The 16,430-nt window shown below is 42.4% G+C and overlaps 1 protein-coding gene across 1 annotated transcript; it reads left to right on the top strand.

Moving 5' to 3' along the window:
• Positions 1-12,496: 12,496 nt before the first annotated feature.
• LOC311491999 (uncharacterized protein) lies at positions 12,497-15,948 on the top strand. Its single transcript, XM_084550111.1, has 4 exons — positions 12,497-13,516; positions 14,111-14,278; positions 14,368-14,586; positions 14,757-15,948. Exons 1-4 carry the CDS (start codon positions 13,396-13,398, stop codon positions 15,086-15,088), a joined length of 840 nt encoding a protein of 279 aa, XP_084406237.1. The 5' UTR covers positions 12,497-13,395; the 3' UTR covers positions 15,089-15,948.
• Positions 15,949-16,430: the final 482 nt, after the last annotated feature.

Here is a 16,430-nt window from a genome sequence, read left to right as displayed (position 1 = left end):
TTGTCCCTCTCCTTTAGGTCAGCCCTCAGACCAGAGACGCTGTCCCTTAGTTTTGAGAGGGTGGGGAGGCAGGACTCACACACCGCTAGCATACCTGCGGCCGGCGAGGATAGGAAGCGTCCGGTGAGCAGGGCAGGTAAGTTTAGCTTCAAGTGCTAAAAACAACCCCAGCTAGCCAAACAGCCGGGGAGCAGGCCGGTCAAATCCGGAGGAAAATAAACGATCGGTCTGTCCAATAGTTAAAAATAAATAAATAAATAAAAGTTTTGAACAGACTCTGTCTTATTTCTGAATTCAGTTTGAATTGAATTGAACATCTCGTTGAACATCAGATCCGTCTGCATTCATCTGACCAGAAGCCAATTCGGGACACCACCTGTCGCATTCCTGCTAGACTTGTTCCTGAATTAAAGCAGGAAGTGGAGGAGATGCTGGCTACAGGTATCATAGAACCCTCTCACAGTGAGTGGTGTAGCCCTGTGGTGTTGGTCCCAAAGAAGGATGACCCTAAACTGAGATTCTGTGTCAATTTTTCAAAGTTAAATGCTGTGTCTGCTTTTGATCCCTATCCAATGCCAAGGGTTGATGACCTTATTGAACGCTTGGGGAATGCTAACTTCTTGACGACCCTTGACCTCTGTAAAGGGTATTGGCAAGTGCCCTTAACAGACTCTTCGATGGACTTGACAACATTCAGAGTTCCGAGTGGTCTCTACAGATTCAGAGTGATGCCCTTTGGTTTGCATGGAGCACCAGCAACATTCCAGAGGTTAGTTGATGAAGTTTTGAGAGGAGCAGAGGACTATGCAGCAGCTTACATTGATGACATTGTGATCTTTAGCCGGACCTGGGAGGAGCATGTGCAACATCTTTTTGATGTATTCCAGCGTATCCAGAGTGCCGGTCTGGTTATAAATGCAAAAAAGTGTCACATTGGCAAACCTGAGGTCCAGTACCTGGGCTATGTGATAGGAGGTGGAGGCATCCGTCCCCAGGTAGGAAAGGTAGAAGCAATAATTGCTTCCCCACTACCTAACACAAAGCGGAGGCTGCGGTCATTTTTGGGGCTCGTGGGTTGGTATCGCCGACTCATCCCCAACTTCTCTACAAGATCTGCAGTGTTGACGGACATGACTCGCAAATCTAGCCCGGTAAAGGTAAAATGGACTCAAGAAAGTGAAAATGTGTTCAAAGACTTGAAAAACTGTCTATGTCAAGAACCTGTTTTGCAGTGTCCAGACTTCACTCTTCCCTTTACAGTACAGACTGATGCTTCTAACGTAGGTCTTGGAGCTGTGTTACTACAAGGAGAGGAAGGAAACCAATTGCCTGTGCTGTACATCAGTCGGAAACTCTTTCCAAGGGAAATGAGGTATTCAACAGTTGAAAAAGAAGCTTTGGCCATTAAGTGGGCCTTAGACACCTTAAAATACTACCTCATTGGAAAAGAGTTTGTTCTTGAGACTGATCATCGTGCATTGCAGTGGATTAACAAAATGAAAGACACTAATGCTAGAATTACCAGATGGTATATATCTCTCCAGCCTTATCGTTTTCAGGTCCAGTATCGACCAGGACGTATGAATGTCATTGCTGACTTCCTGTCCCGTGACTCTGACGAGTAACGGTCTTAAGGGGGGGGATGTGTGACAAAGTGGGTGAGAACCACACCATTTGTCTCATTTACCGTTTCTGCATAATCATGTTTATTTAATATTTGTTTGTCAAATTTCACCTTTTTCTGAATATGCCTACACTTACTATCCCGGGTTTGTTTGTGTTTGCATTGTATTTGGTTACAAATCATACTCCAACATTTCCATAGAAAATCAGACTCAGACAAGTGTTAAGTTAAAATTAGTTTATTTCAAATGTGCATTATTTAAGTTAATTGTGGATTTACTTACCATACCCACCATGTGTTCCAGAGACAAAAGGAGGGAAATTTGGATTTCTTCCTGCTTTTAAGGTCTCTGTGACCTCATCACCGAGGATCACAGACGGGTCCATCAATGGGGGTATTTTGCAAGGAGGTTATAGTTTATTTGTTTGTTTAAGATTAGGTAGAGAGGATAAAGAGCAATGGCAGTTAAAGGCCAATAGAAAGGTGCTGGTCTGTTTGAGTAAAGAAAGTATATTTACAACTTGTCACTTACTTCTTCCATTCTGGAAAAGGTGAACGTACCTGTTTAATGGTATGCACCAATATGATGTCGGTGAAGTGCTAATGAGTAGCACTATAAAAGGAGTTGCTTGTCAGCCCTCAGGGGGAGAACAACCATGTCTGTGTAGCTGGGTGCACGTTACATTATGTTAAGTTTATCTAAGTTGCTATACGTTTAGTTTTATTCAGTTTAGCTTTGTTAACTGTTTAATTTTTGTAAATTTTGTAGATATTCCTTTTTTTCCATTATATGTATGTTTTGGTGACACCTTGGCTTGGAGAAATAAACACCTTTTTTTGGACTGGAACAATGTTTGAGTCTGTCTCCTACCGATTCCTACCGCTTTGGCCAGGCTTCCCCACAGTAGTGAAGAACAATAGTTTGCATTGCGTAGCACTGCATCACTAATTAGATAAACTAATGAGTGAGAGATGTTTAAAATCAGTCTAGTAACATTAGTCGTGTCTTTACCTCGACCATGAGATCATTTAGAAAGAAAGTATAAGTATGAAGTATGGGCACCCTGACTATGTAGCCCCATGTGCAACAAACTGACATACTGTGTATCCTGACTCCTTTCTATCAGAACCAGCATGAACCTCTTCAGCTAACTGAGCTACAGTTGTATCAGTATCAGTGAATGAAAGGATCACAGACATCCGTTGTGTGCTACAGTTTCTACATGATTCCTGCTCCAGCTCTGCAGCCTGCTGGATGAAAAATCTTCTAGCTGTGCTCAGGATTATCATCTGTTTATCAATCTGTAGCTGGAAGCTGTTGGAGCCGGGATTAAAATGGATGCTCCAGTGTGATCTGAACCGTTTCAACTATTTCTATCCTTTACTTCACAAGGAATTTCTCACCCATATTTTAGATCTGGGTGAGAAGTACAACAGTGTTCAGGCTGAGGCTGCAGGCAGCAATGTAAAGTTTGAGACAAGAGAAAAACAAACCCATAAAGGTCCATCACAACCTCTCATTTGTAAGTATAAAGAAATAAAACTACAATAAAGGACAGGATTAGGCTACAGCCTTAAAACCTATTGGATTCAATAGCTCCTATCAAGATGTGTGATACTGATGCAGAGTTCAACGTGCACTGATATGAGAGACTGACCAGACATTTTATTGATCTACTTTTCATTTTGTTTTATTAGATGGAGATTCACATCACACTCACACGATTGAACGATTTATTGTGTGTTGTTTAAAATCAAATAAAAACTTTCAGATATAATGGATCAAAACTGTTCAGTCAAAGTTTGTTTTAGGAGAACAGAAGAGCTGACGATGAAAACTTTGGAAACATCTCTAAAACCAGAGATCCCAAGAAGACTTTACCACCTAAAAGCTGAGCTGACCAATGTTTTTAAAAGTGCTCTTCTGTAAAAAGTGTCAGCTTCACACTGCTCCTCATCCTGGAACAAATCAAAGTCCACAGAGGCCCTTCCCCTCTGTAGGGGCCCCTGCTGTCCTATCAGTCTCTTCTCCCTCTCTGGAAAGTAAATTCAAGAGGTTGTCCTGCTGAAGAACCCTTCTAATCGACCAATCTTTACACCTTTGCAGTCAAGGTGCCAGTCTCTGATGCTGTACAGACACATGTAAAGGGGCCTCTTTGAACCCTATGGACCTTGACGAGTCAAAGGACGTAGTCTGTTCCCACTCTCTTTTTCTGATCTAATTAATCTTGAATTGAAAGAGCATCTCGGGCGGCACAGTGGCGAGGTGGTTAGCGCTGATGTCTCACAGCGAGAAGGTCACCGGTTCGAATCCATGGGCTGGCTGGGCCTTTCTGTGTGGAGTTTGCATGTTCTCCCTGTGTCTGCATGGGTTCTGTCCGGGTACTCCGGTTTCCTCCCACCATCCAAAGACATCCAAATACATGCTGATTAGGTTAATTTGTGATTCTAAATTGGCCGTAGGTGTGAGTGTGAATGGTTGTTTGTCTCTCTGTGTTAGCCCTGCGATGGACTGGCTACCTGTCCAGGGTGTACCCCTGCCTCTCGCCCGATGACAGCTAGGATAGGCTCCAGCAGACCCCCGCGACCCTTAACAGGAATAAGCGGGTATAGAAGATGAATGAATGAATGAATGAAAGAACATCTCAGGGACTAAAAAAGATAGATGAGAGGAGTTACCTCTCCTATTTCATATGGACAGAATCTAGAAACATTAACGTTAAACTCCATAACGTTTTAAATCTGTGATTCATTAATTCTCCCTTTTTCAGAGATACACGCATGCACATGCTGAACCCCCCCCCCCCCCAGAATGACCAGGGGGAAGCCAGATAAGGCTCTCACTGCTCACCATGACTTTGACTCACCTAAACTGACATTTGTCCAGTTTCTCTTCCGCTCTTCATGTGCCTCAACAGAGAAATCAGCAGACCTTTCTTTATCACAGAGATTTAGCTCTGACTTAGTTAGACTTTAGCTCAGGAAAGAAAGAACTCTACAATTACATCAACATTGATTGGTTTGGAGACCACATGTTGTTGTTGCTGTTCAAATGGATGAACAGACGAGCTCATGTCAACTGTAGTGATCATGATCATCATCAATCAGGACATCAGTCATTATTTGATTGTACATAGCTGATATTCTGAGTCCAACTAACTGATTGTGTGGATGAAGTCAATCTGTGAATCATGAAATCACTGAACAAGAGTCATTTATCAGACTTTACTGATTTAATGGGAGAACAAACTGAAGCTTCACATGATGAATAAAGCTGCTGTTTGTCACACATAAAGAAATTACCGTCTCCTGTCTTTATTCCAGGAGCTCAAATAAAGGCCATGGAGAAAATGTGGAGCTAATATGAGAGAATAACTGAGGCAGTTTTCCTCCTGAAACACCACAAAATACAGAGTTGATGTTTAGAGCAGAAGAACATTTGTCAGTCAGTCAACTCTCTTCACAAGCCTCACAGATTGACCATACCAGGTGTCAGGGTTTCTGAATAAATCTTAACAGTGATCTGTTTTACCTGTAGTTCAGCATCTATTTGATACACATGTGTTGATGCATTATAGCAAATAAGCTCATCAAATACATCATCATCAGAGTTTGTTTCATACATTTTTCCCTAACAAGTTACGTCCCAGTCATGCAGTACACACTAACTCTACACTGGTTCTGCCTTGTTCATCCAGGTGGAATACAAGTGGATAGTGTAGAGCAGAAAAACAAGACAGACAATCACATTTATCTCCTCCCACCGAACAGGCTGTATCCTTCTTTTCTAACATGCTCCTATGAACTCATATGATTCACAACCTTTCTTTTCACTGCTGAGCAAAGGACGCACAGATCTGCCTCCCCCTACATCCTGACAACTAAAGCACACTCACTGTCTTCGACACTTCACAACCTGGACGTCCACAGACGTCCTCCAATAAGAATAAATATGAAGGTTTATTAACGAACATGGTTTCACCTCATCTCGTCACACTGTCGCCTGTCATTAAATCACACGCCACAGATCTTGGACTCACATTCTAATATCATGACAAACAAATCAGTTAAATACAGTTGTTCCTCTGTTAACAGGAGACTTGTCGCCCTCTATTGGTTTGCTTTTGTGTTTGGTTTCTTTTTTTCCTCAGGTGTGCAGAGTTGAGCTGTTGCTGGTCGTTATGCTGGGGCTGGGCTGCCGTCTCACCTGCTTCTCATCATCCAATCACGCTGAACCTTACTTGAGGACTCTCCACTCTCCCACTCATCACCAGATCTTCATTTTACCACTGAGGCAGTAACACGAGAACCAGCTATTGTCGCTTAGCCTATTTCTTTTGTGCCCAATCCAAATAACCTGCTTTTCTTTTTGCTCTTCTATTTGGAACTCTGCTTGAGCTTTATGAAGTTAAATAACTAAGGTTCAGGAACAGGACCACGCCTCCAACACCCAATCACCCGCACCCGCCTATATATACGCACCTAACCTCTCCTCGCCTGTTTGACTCGGTTCTCAAACGAGCGTTCGAGAGCACAGACACGATTTAGGAAATCTAGATTACCTTCACCATGAACAGCGAGTTGGCCCTTTACGCATCCGACAGCGAATCTTTTGACATCCCGTCGATCATCCCTGATTCTCCTGCTTCCGTCTACTTCAATCCGTTCGCCTCCGTAGCCACCTCTCCCGACTACGCTCCGTTATCCAAGATCCTCAAAACCTCGTACATTATCCTCCATCCAGCGACTTCGACTTTCATTTTTCACCTCGTCCAGACAGTGGCCGCGGCACTCGGCGCCGCTCACCTGAGAAGAAAACCGCCATAGCCAGCCGGCAACGAGATGCCGCATCGGCCGCCCCTCTATCGGTTCACCTCCAGCCAGCACTCCTCCACGCCCGACTACCATCGCAGACCGGACAGTCGCTCGTCTCCACCACGTCTCGAGAAAGAAGGGCATTCCATTCCACCGCAGCGATAACAAGGCAAAACTGCTCCAAACTCCATCTCCTCCACCAGACGAACAACGCGCTTCGACTCAGGTCTTCCGGCTCGACCCCAACACGTCATCACGTCCGTGCACGCTGACGTCATCACGCAGGCCGCAGCACCAGGTTGGGTCCTAGTTCCACCAGGCAAATCCAGCCAAAGCCAGGTCGTATCAGTTCCACCTTCACTCCACTCGTTGAACGTGTTCTCTTCCTTTATCCCATCCCTTACCCATACATCCCACCATCCCAGCATTCTTTCCTCTTCCCTTCCTGCAGCCATTTTGAACATGGCGCCCACAGTTTCAATAAGCTCCCTCATTCTCATCCACTTCAAATACCTTCACCTCGGTATTCGCTAGCCACGTAGACCGTTCTCTTCAATCGAGACGATTTCCCACCTATCCCTCTTATCCTCCCTCCCCATCCCTAATCCAACCTCCCTCCCAACAACACTCCACGTTTCTTTCGCCTCCCATTCCCTCTCCAGCAGCATGTTCCTCTCTTCCAACAATCAGTCTACCGCTTACCAACTTAATCTTGGCAACCACCGTTCCAGCGACTCGCCCAATTCTAACACATCCGTGTCCCATCTTCACTGCTTTTTAGAGAGAAAATAAATAAATAAATAAATAAAACAAACGACCAAGAACGATTGCTCTAGCCATTCCCCCTTTTTAGAGACGTTACACGCTCGTCATTTCCAGACCGTAGAGCAGAACTCGACGATTATATATCCTTATTCTGGACCTCTCATTCAGATTCGCAGGCACCGGCTTTCGTCATTACCATGTCCTTTTGCTTCCCACGCCGCAAGCAGACTACAGCAATCCAATCTGGGCACATGTCGGAGCCGTACTCTAGAGTGTTGCTTCTTGCCCAGCCATCTCTCGCCTCCTTTGCGGAGCTCCGTCACAGAATGCATCATCGTCGCACCTCTCCCTCCTCCTTCAACGCCAAACATCCAACCCCAATCTGCATTTTCTCACCCTTCTCCACCCGCTCCACCTCCTCCCATCAACCCATCCTCTTCTTACCCTTCTAGAGCAAAACTCCACCTTTCAACCCTGGCTCTATTCACCAGGGTGTAGACAGCAGAGGAAGACCCTTACTCGATCAGGGCAGTTCGATCATTCCCGGCCCAGTCGTCCCCATAACCCCGACAAACCTGACTTGTGACTATACCAGTTTTGCAAAACAACTCTTAAAGAATCGTCACCCTCGATTCAGTCCTTAGAACCCATCCAAACCGCTCCTTCATTAATTCGCCTAGCTGACCACGGGGTCTAGTTAGCCAAACCCGATATCACCAGCACCTTTAAAGTCTTGCCTTTACGGCCTGACTTCTGGAGGAGTAGCACAGAAATGGGTCTAACACTTCAGTCTGCCTCACCTTCGGTCGCGAAGCACCCACCCCTTTTCAGAAGCCCTCTTTCGGATCCTCGTTAACCACAAGCTCCCTTTCGCAGTACATCTTTTAGGTGACTTACCATTACATCCTCATTCTCACTCCATCCCTTGGTCTCACCACACCCACGTTAGGGGTGTGCCATCTAAGGCATCTCACGATTCGTTTCGCTCACGACTCAGGGTGCTCCGATTCGACTATTCAACGATTCCCACGATCATCATGACCATCACGATTTTCGATACATCTTTTTCACCACTAAGGATTTCTATGAGTTCTTTGGCATCACTCTGAACTGTTTCATCCCAAGCATCTTTGCCACCAGTAAGATATAAAATAAAATAAATAAATAATTTCCAGTTCCTTTTAGCTCCCAGCTGTTCTAATCGGTAGCTTCCATCGCTTCTCAGCCATCTCGATCACGCCGTCCGCATCACTGCCCAACACCAACCTTTCTTTTCGCACCTCCCGTCGCTGGCCTCTGCAGCTTCTTCCCTCCTCGATTCCTTCACCCTTGATCCAACCTGCAACCACCCCATCCCTTGGTCTCACCTCACTCGCGTTAGGGGCGTGCCATCCAAGGCACCTTTCGATTCGATTATGACTCACGGCGCTACAATTCGATTGTTCAATGACCACTGCAATTATTATGATTATAGCGAATTTCGATGCGTCCTTTTCCCCATTCAAGATTTCTGTAGAGTTCTTTGGCATCACTCTGAATTCTATTCAATTCCAAGCATCTTGCCACCAGAAAACTGTTCCGTATTTCTTTGCCATTTCCTTCTATCTCCCAGACATTCCAATCAGCAGCTTCTCTCCCTCCTCAGCCATCATGATCTCGCCATCCGTGTCGTTCCCCAACGTCAACCTTTCTTTTAGCACCCCAGGTCACCGGCCTCTGCTGCTCCTTCCCTCACAGCCCAGGCCCAGCCAGTAAAATGAAACTTAAAACGTGGCTTCATTTCCTGTTTTCCGGAACAGTATTTCTTTCTTTCTCGACGACTTCATCTCCCAGCCCGATGACATCCAGCTTCGCACAGATGCAGTGCCCTCTGTCGGATTTGGAGGACACTACAGGAGTGTATGGTTCGCTTCTCAGCGGCCACCAGAAACGTCCTCACTGTCCCATTCCTCCGCCCCATACGAATTATACCCCATCGTCATCGCATCCCTTCTTTGGGGGACTTGAGTGGTTAAAGTTATTCCCATCCATTCCGACAACATAGCCACCACCAACATCATAAACGGAGGCCGTTCCAAATGTGCAGACTCGCCCTAATCCGAGCCCAACGCCAATTTATCATACGTTCGAGCCACATTCCGGGTCACGTGAACACGATAGCCGATTCCGTCTCGTTTTTCTTTCCAGAAATTCAGATCCTTAGCTCCAGACTCGGATCCTCATCCAACTTCGGTCCCATTGTTTTCAGCCACCACATTTAATTGGAAAAACTCAGCTCCACCACCTTGCATCAGCATCGCAAGAATCCATCTTAAACAACCTTTCACCTGCTACGCATTCTTCATACTACACTGGTTAGAACTGCTTAAAGCTTCCATGCATCCCTTCGTCTGCATTTCCCTGCATTAGACGTTGCCCCATTTACTAGCTTTACATGTATGCCCATTCTATTCAAGAAATCAAACTACCATACAAGTCGACATCAGCGGCATCAGTTTCTTCATTGAACCGATCACCAGAGTTCCTTGTCCTGCTACTTCCATTCTCACGTCAGCATGTTAAAGGCAAAGGTTATTCAGGCAGAACAAGTTATTTGTTCCCTCCTATTGATTCTACACTTGAAGTCACGTTTCTCCTAGCTTTCTCAGGTTCCTGCGATGTTCCGAATTTACAGCTTCCTCATCCTCGTATGAACGTTCAAACTCACGCGAAATATGTGAATGCCCGACTAGCCCTCTATGCATGTCCTCTTGATCCCAAGGTATCCCAAGGTATGCCAAGGTATGCCCGATTGAGCTACATCCGTAACAGCCACTTTCTTCTGTCCATACCCGGCTGGCCTTAGGCAGATGGGTCCCTCCATATGAGCCGGGTTCTGCTCAAGGTTTCTTCCTGTTAAAAGGGAGTTTTTCCTTGCCACCGTCGCCTTCAGGCTTGCTCTGGGGGTTTCAGGCCGGGTTTCGCAAAGCGTCCTGAGACGATTTGTATCGTTATTGACGCTATACAAATTAAACTGAACGGTAACACTTTATAATAAGTACACACTATTAAGCATTACTTAAGCATTAATAAATATTGAATTCGTCATTTATAACGCATGAATACTCATTAGTATGTAGTTTATAAACACAGTTATAAATGTTGTACTCATCATTTATAAGCACAGTAGTTATGGATTAGTAAACACTGAATTCATCATTTATAAAGCATGTTTCTAATGTAAATACTCATTAGTATGTGGTTTATAATCACAGTTATAAATGTTTTACTCATCATTAATAAGCTCATCTATATAAATGATGGATTCAGCATTTCTAAATTAAGTATTACATCACTTACCCACCAGTTATTTAGGATTTGTCAGTGGTGAACATTTCTATTTAGATGTACATGTCTGCATGCTCTTACACGTCCACTATTCAGACATGTACTAATGGTTAGTGAGTGTGTTAGTAGATGTTTTATAAAATCTCACAAATTCCATTTCCAACGGATGTCTTATAAACACTTATTAATGCAGGAATTCATGAATTCAGGCAGTTACAAAGCACTTACTACTCGTTAATTAAGCATTTTGTGTGAGCTCATCTAAAGTGGGCACTATCGATGCCTTATAAAGCATTTACAAACGAGATTTAAAGGCTGGCAAATCCTCAAAACTCACAAAAGTTCCAGTTATCTTAACAGACCAGGGAGACACACAACACAGGGACATAGAACATATTGCATTGACATTTATTGCAACTTCCCAAGATATGCTAACTGTACAACTCACAAAAAGTATAAGCATGGCTGGATAAAAACTTGCCAACACCAACAGTGGAAGTTTACATACAGTAAATAAAATGTTTCTCTGAAAAAAATAAAATAAAATCTTTCTGTATCAAAAAATAAAATCTTTGTTAGAAAAAAAATATATATATTTTTTTCTGTATCAAAAAATCTATTTCAGTGTCACAATTTAATGCAGTTCTCTTCAAGAAAAATCTATTAAGATAAAGATAAAATAAATATACTCAAGACATGATAAAATAATGCAGCAAAAGGATTTTTTTTCTAACAATGGTTACAGTGGCTGCATATGACTACTTGTATTTTTTGGAAATGTCATGTATCAGTCTGCCAAATGCACCCTCACAGTGTTTCTTTGCGAGCCATTCATTCCACTCAATCACTGAAAGGTGGTCAGAAAGCAAACTGTCAGTGCGATTTCCCCTAAGCCTCCAGATCTGCTCCTTGTAGGATCTCCAGGCCCTCTCAATATGCTGGGTATGGGCTCTAGTTTGGGGATCTACATACCACCGGCTGTGGTTGACAGTGTGATGGTTGTACCCTAGTGCAGAGAGTATGCGATAGGCACGCCACTCATCACTTATAACTGTAGATCCAAGCTTCACATGATGAGCAATCAAGGGGACTAGATGTCTTCGAGATCTTCTCTCCACAAGACGTAGAATAGGCTTTCTTCTTCCTTGATGATGCCTCACAGCTAACATTCCAAAGACCCACTTCTTTCTTTTCCAACCACCAGCCATTCTTCCTCTCCCATACTGATGCAGAAACCAAAACAACACAAACGTAAACAGATACATTCTATTCACAATAACTTGTCTGACTGTATTTGACAATTAATGAAAGTCACTATTACATACCTTTCTTTTGTGCCTAAAAAGGCTCTCATCGATCACAACAAACTCCCTTCTTCCACCAATCTGCTGGCCTGTACGCCTTCTCATCCTTTCAACTGCTGTGACACAGACCTCCCTTAATTTTTTTGCCATTTTAGTGAGAGTGGTTGAACTGGCTGCAATTGTGTCATCCATCATATCAATCTGTCGCTATCGTAGACCCTGACAAAATCTTCAAAGGCAAATGAAAAAAAAAGGTTTTTAGAAATTTATTGACAAAACATGGTATGCATTATTTTGTATATTAAGTGTTTTATGCAAATAGCATTCTCTATGATATATGTGTTTATGTTATTATTGCCATTACTTGCCTACCTGTATATGAACTGCATCCAGTTACTGAAGGAGACCTTTGAATGACTGAAGATTGACTTGTGCCTGACAGACGTTTGTTTTTCCTTTCCCATATGTGTTGCTTAAAAAGTATGGTAATAATGTTAAATTAGGAAAGGGATTCATGCTATACTATACTCACTCACACGCACACACACACACACACACAAACCCAGGTTTGGGTCGTAATGGTAAACTGTAAATCAAAATGACATAATAAGGTTACAAAAAATGTGTAAATTGTCAGTTACAAGGATTATTTGTTTGATTGTATTTTAAACTACGGGAATTTTGAAATCATAAAGGGTAATTTGATTTGACCAATTATGAATGCTGTATATGTTCTACTGTAGCCTGAAGGGCCACATTGTTGTCAAGCAAGAGGAGCACTTCCTCAAAATGTTCACCTTAAATTTTTTTAATGTAAATAAACAAAGGATACATACTCTTTCATCCAAAACTCATTAAACAAAAATAATAAAGTCACCATTTAAACACTAGTAACCTGAGAGGAGAATAGCTACAGCAAAAACTTACACAAGGATACACACAATGTATTTGCATTCTGTGCCAGTACTGTTTTTGTAAATTCAATTACAATATATATCAATGTTTGATCCAAAATGATTTAGATTAGATTACAGTTTGTTAACCAGCAGGCTAAATATCACATAAATTGCATTTGATTTGCACAGAGTAACCTGATTACATCCCAAAATAACCTGCATGCATCAATACAAAAGACAAATCAACACATAACTGCAAATTAGTTTTAATTTATCTATCCAATTATATATTTCTCACCAAGCATATAGATCTCCGCTGTTCGTCCTCTTTTTCAGTTTCATGTCGTGATGGCAAGTTCTGCATTTGACTTTTCTTTTTAGCAGTTTCCTCTTCTGAAGCCACTTTATCAGCTTCAGGGCGTTTCTTTTCGATGTCTCGTCATTAATAAGCTTCTTCAGTCGGGTAAATCTGCTCATTGTTTTCTGTATGTGAAAAAAAACATTAAACTGATGGGTTTATGAAGACATATACTGTTAGGGAGTGGGACGTGTACGTTGAACTTGCAATCCCGCTCTCAGCACGTCATCAACGTGATGACGGTGGCAGGCGGCGACACTTTACGTCCACACGTTACTGATCGGCGCGGTTAGATTAAATGGAGAGATGGAGATGGAGACGGAGCGCTCTGAACTGAATCGGCGAGTCCGGCGGACGCGGGCCCAAAAGAAAGCCCATGTGGAGACGGATATATCGGAGTCGACGGCCGTCAGCGGCACTAGTGGTGGTGAGTATGTGTTTGTTTACTGGCGCACAAGGATGATAGCTAACGTTAGCTTAGCAGCTGAAGGCATTAGCTCTCGCTTCCCGACTGAAGTTACTACCACGAGATGTAGAATGTGTATGATAGGAGAAAATCACACATTTCAGGAGCGCTGACTTGGGTACTGTAGTTTTTTTTTTTGTTTTTTTTTCATGGGCCCGATTCTCCCGCTTTCTCGGGCTGTCTCCCCCACCGGTTCCCAACCCTTTGAAAGGGTGATGTGTGGAGAGACATCTCCTCCGAGATGTAGAATGTTTATTATAGGAGAGAAACACACATTTTAGGACCATTAACTTGTATCATCAGAGCAGCCTCCTTTCATACTTAATAGAGGGGGCACATGCTCATATTGTTTATCAGGCTGCTGTAAAGGATAATATAATCGTAGAAAGCTGAAAATCACAGGACGTCTGTTCTGATGGTACAAGTCAGCAGTGTAAAGCTCAAGCATGTGGTTGACTTCCCATATGTAATGGAGGGCGGACTATATACAGATATATTGAATAGAAATGAATACTTAGACGTTTATAATGATAAATAAAACGTTCTTTCTTTTAGGTGTGTCCCTGGCCCCTACTGCACAGCTGGTGGACAAAAGGAAATCCCATGAGTTGGAGATGTGTAAGCTTAAGGTAGAGCTGCAAAAGGAGAAGATTGATGAGCTTATCAAAGAGAGAGACTACCTAAAAGAACAGCTGGCAGTAGGTAAGTCTCCCTACATGCAATATCTAGAGAAATTCTCTGCACTCTAGATTATGCATTTGTCTTTTTGTGCTGTATTAGCCTAATGTTTGTGTTTGAATCTATTTTAACAGCTCTTAAAAAAGAGGATACATGTTCCACTCAGGCAGTCTGCTTGTCTTCATCTTCCTCTTGTGATAGCCCAGAGGAGGAGTCCTCTGATGCTATGTCTGACTCCTCCTCTACTACATCCTCATCAGAGGAAGACAAGAAAAAGAAGAGGAGGAAGAAGAAGGGGAAAGAGAGAAAGTCCAAGAAGTCAAAGAAAATGAAACCAAAGACACGTAAAAGAGGTAAAATATGCTACATTTAATACTTTCATCCCTCTCTACTCACTGGGTTTTTGGTTTGGTCCTGTTTAGCTCTGCTGTACAATGTTTAAAGCGTGTGTAGAACCCTTTTTTTTTCCTTTCTTTTTTTCCTCACTGTTGATAACACTAATTCTTTGTCGTCTAAATTGCAGTCCAAAATCCAGATCAGGCCGTGTCCCGGTACAAAAAGATTCTTCGGCTGTTTAGTCGAGGGATGACAATGTCTGCTGCTTTCAAGCGTGTTGGGGTGGACCGGAACACGGTTGTTGTCACTTCTCCAATCGCAGAGCTGTTCATTGCTGCCCCCAGCAAATATAAGGAACTCCTTAAAAGCTACAACAGTCAGGTGAAACTCAGTGGGTTTGCCACACAGTGTGCCACTTCAATTAAGGAGGATCCAGGAATAGTGGACACAGTTAAAGCCTTTAAGATTTCTGGAAAGCTGCTTCCCCTAAAAACAAAGTCAGCTATAATGCTAGATTAACACTGATACTGTCAAATGTTTGAAAGATAGAAGACAAAAAAGTTCATTGTTGAATTGTGACACTGAAATATTTTCTGACTTGATTTTTTGATACAGAAAAAAAATATATATATTTTTTTTCTAACAAAGATTTTATTTTTTGATACAGAAAGATTTTATTTTATTTTTTTCAGAGAAACATTTTATTTACTGTATGTAAACTTCCACTGTTGGTGTTGGCAAGTTTTTATCCAGCCATGCTTATACTTTTTGTGAGTTGTACAGTTAGGATATGTTGGGAAGTTGCAATAAATGTCAATGCAATATGTTCTATGTCCCTGTGTTGTGTCTCTCCCTGGTCTGTTAAGATAACTGGAACTTTTGTGAGTTTTGAGGATTTGCCAGCCTTTAAATCTCGTTTGTAAATGCTTTATAAGGCATCGATAGTGCCCACTTTAGATGAGCTCACACAAAATGCTTAATTAACGAGTAGTAAGTGCTTTGTAACTGCCTGAATTCATGAATTCCTGCATTAATAAGTGTTTATAAGACATCCGTTGGAAATGGAATTTGTGAGATTTTATAAAACATCTACTAACACACTCACTAACCATTAGTACATGTCTGAATAGTGGACGTGTAAGAGCATGCAGACATGTACATCTAAATAGAAATGTTCACCACTGACAAATCCTAAATAACTGGTGGGTAAGTGATGTAATACTTAATTTAGAAATGCTGAATCCATCATTTATATAGATGAGCTTATTAATGATGAGTAAAACATTTATAACTGTGATTATAAACCACATACTAATGAGTATTTACATTAGAAACATGCTTTATAAATGATGAATTCAGTGTTTACTAATCCATAACTACTGTGCTTATAAATGATGAGTACAACATTTATAACTGTGTTTATAAACTACATACTAATGAGTATTCATGCGTTATAAATGACGAATTCAATATTTATTAATGCTTAAGTAATGCTTAATAGTGTGTACTTATTATAAAGTGTTACCAACTGAACTGAATTGAACGACCTCAGAAAAGTCCATCTCCGACTCGCCTCAGCAACTCCTTTGGGGGCCAAGGAGCCGATGCCTCCAGAGATATGCCCCCACCCTGAATCTCTCTCCCTGGGTTCCTTCGTCCAGACGTCCAAGGATCATCATCTGTTGCTACTCAATTCTCCTTTCCTTCCCCTCGACCCCTCGACCCTTCCGTTCAATCTCCCATCTTTCCCTTCTCTTTAACCTGGTCAAATAAACTTCTTTGAATATCAGAGGCGTGGTCTTGTTAGTGAAATGAAGTTAAATAACTAAGGTTCAGGAACAGGACCACGCCTCCAACACCC

This window comes from Chelon labrosus (assembly GCF_963514085.1).
Source record: "Chelon labrosus genome assembly, chromosome: 1".
Classification (NCBI taxonomy): domain Eukaryota; kingdom Metazoa; phylum Chordata; class Actinopteri; order Mugiliformes; family Mugilidae; genus Chelon; species Chelon labrosus.
This window is presented reverse-complemented; position numbering and strand designations above follow the sequence as displayed.

What these genes read in the sequence shown, in the direction of transcription:
- LOC311491999 (XM_084550111.1), top strand. Translation starts at nt 13,396, where the DNA reads ATGGAGATGGAGACGGAGCGCTCTGAACTGAATCGGCGAGTCCGGCGG. An exon ending in CGTCAGCGGCACTAGTGGTG is followed by an intron (nt 13,517 to 14,110) that starts GTGAGTATGTGT and finishes TCTTTCTTTTAG; the next exon opens with GTGTGTCCCTGGCCCCTACT. An exon ending in ACCAAAGACACGTAAAAGAG is followed by an intron (nt 14,587 to 14,756) that starts GTAAAATATGCT and finishes TCTAAATTGCAG; the next exon opens with TCCAAAATCCAGATCAGGCC.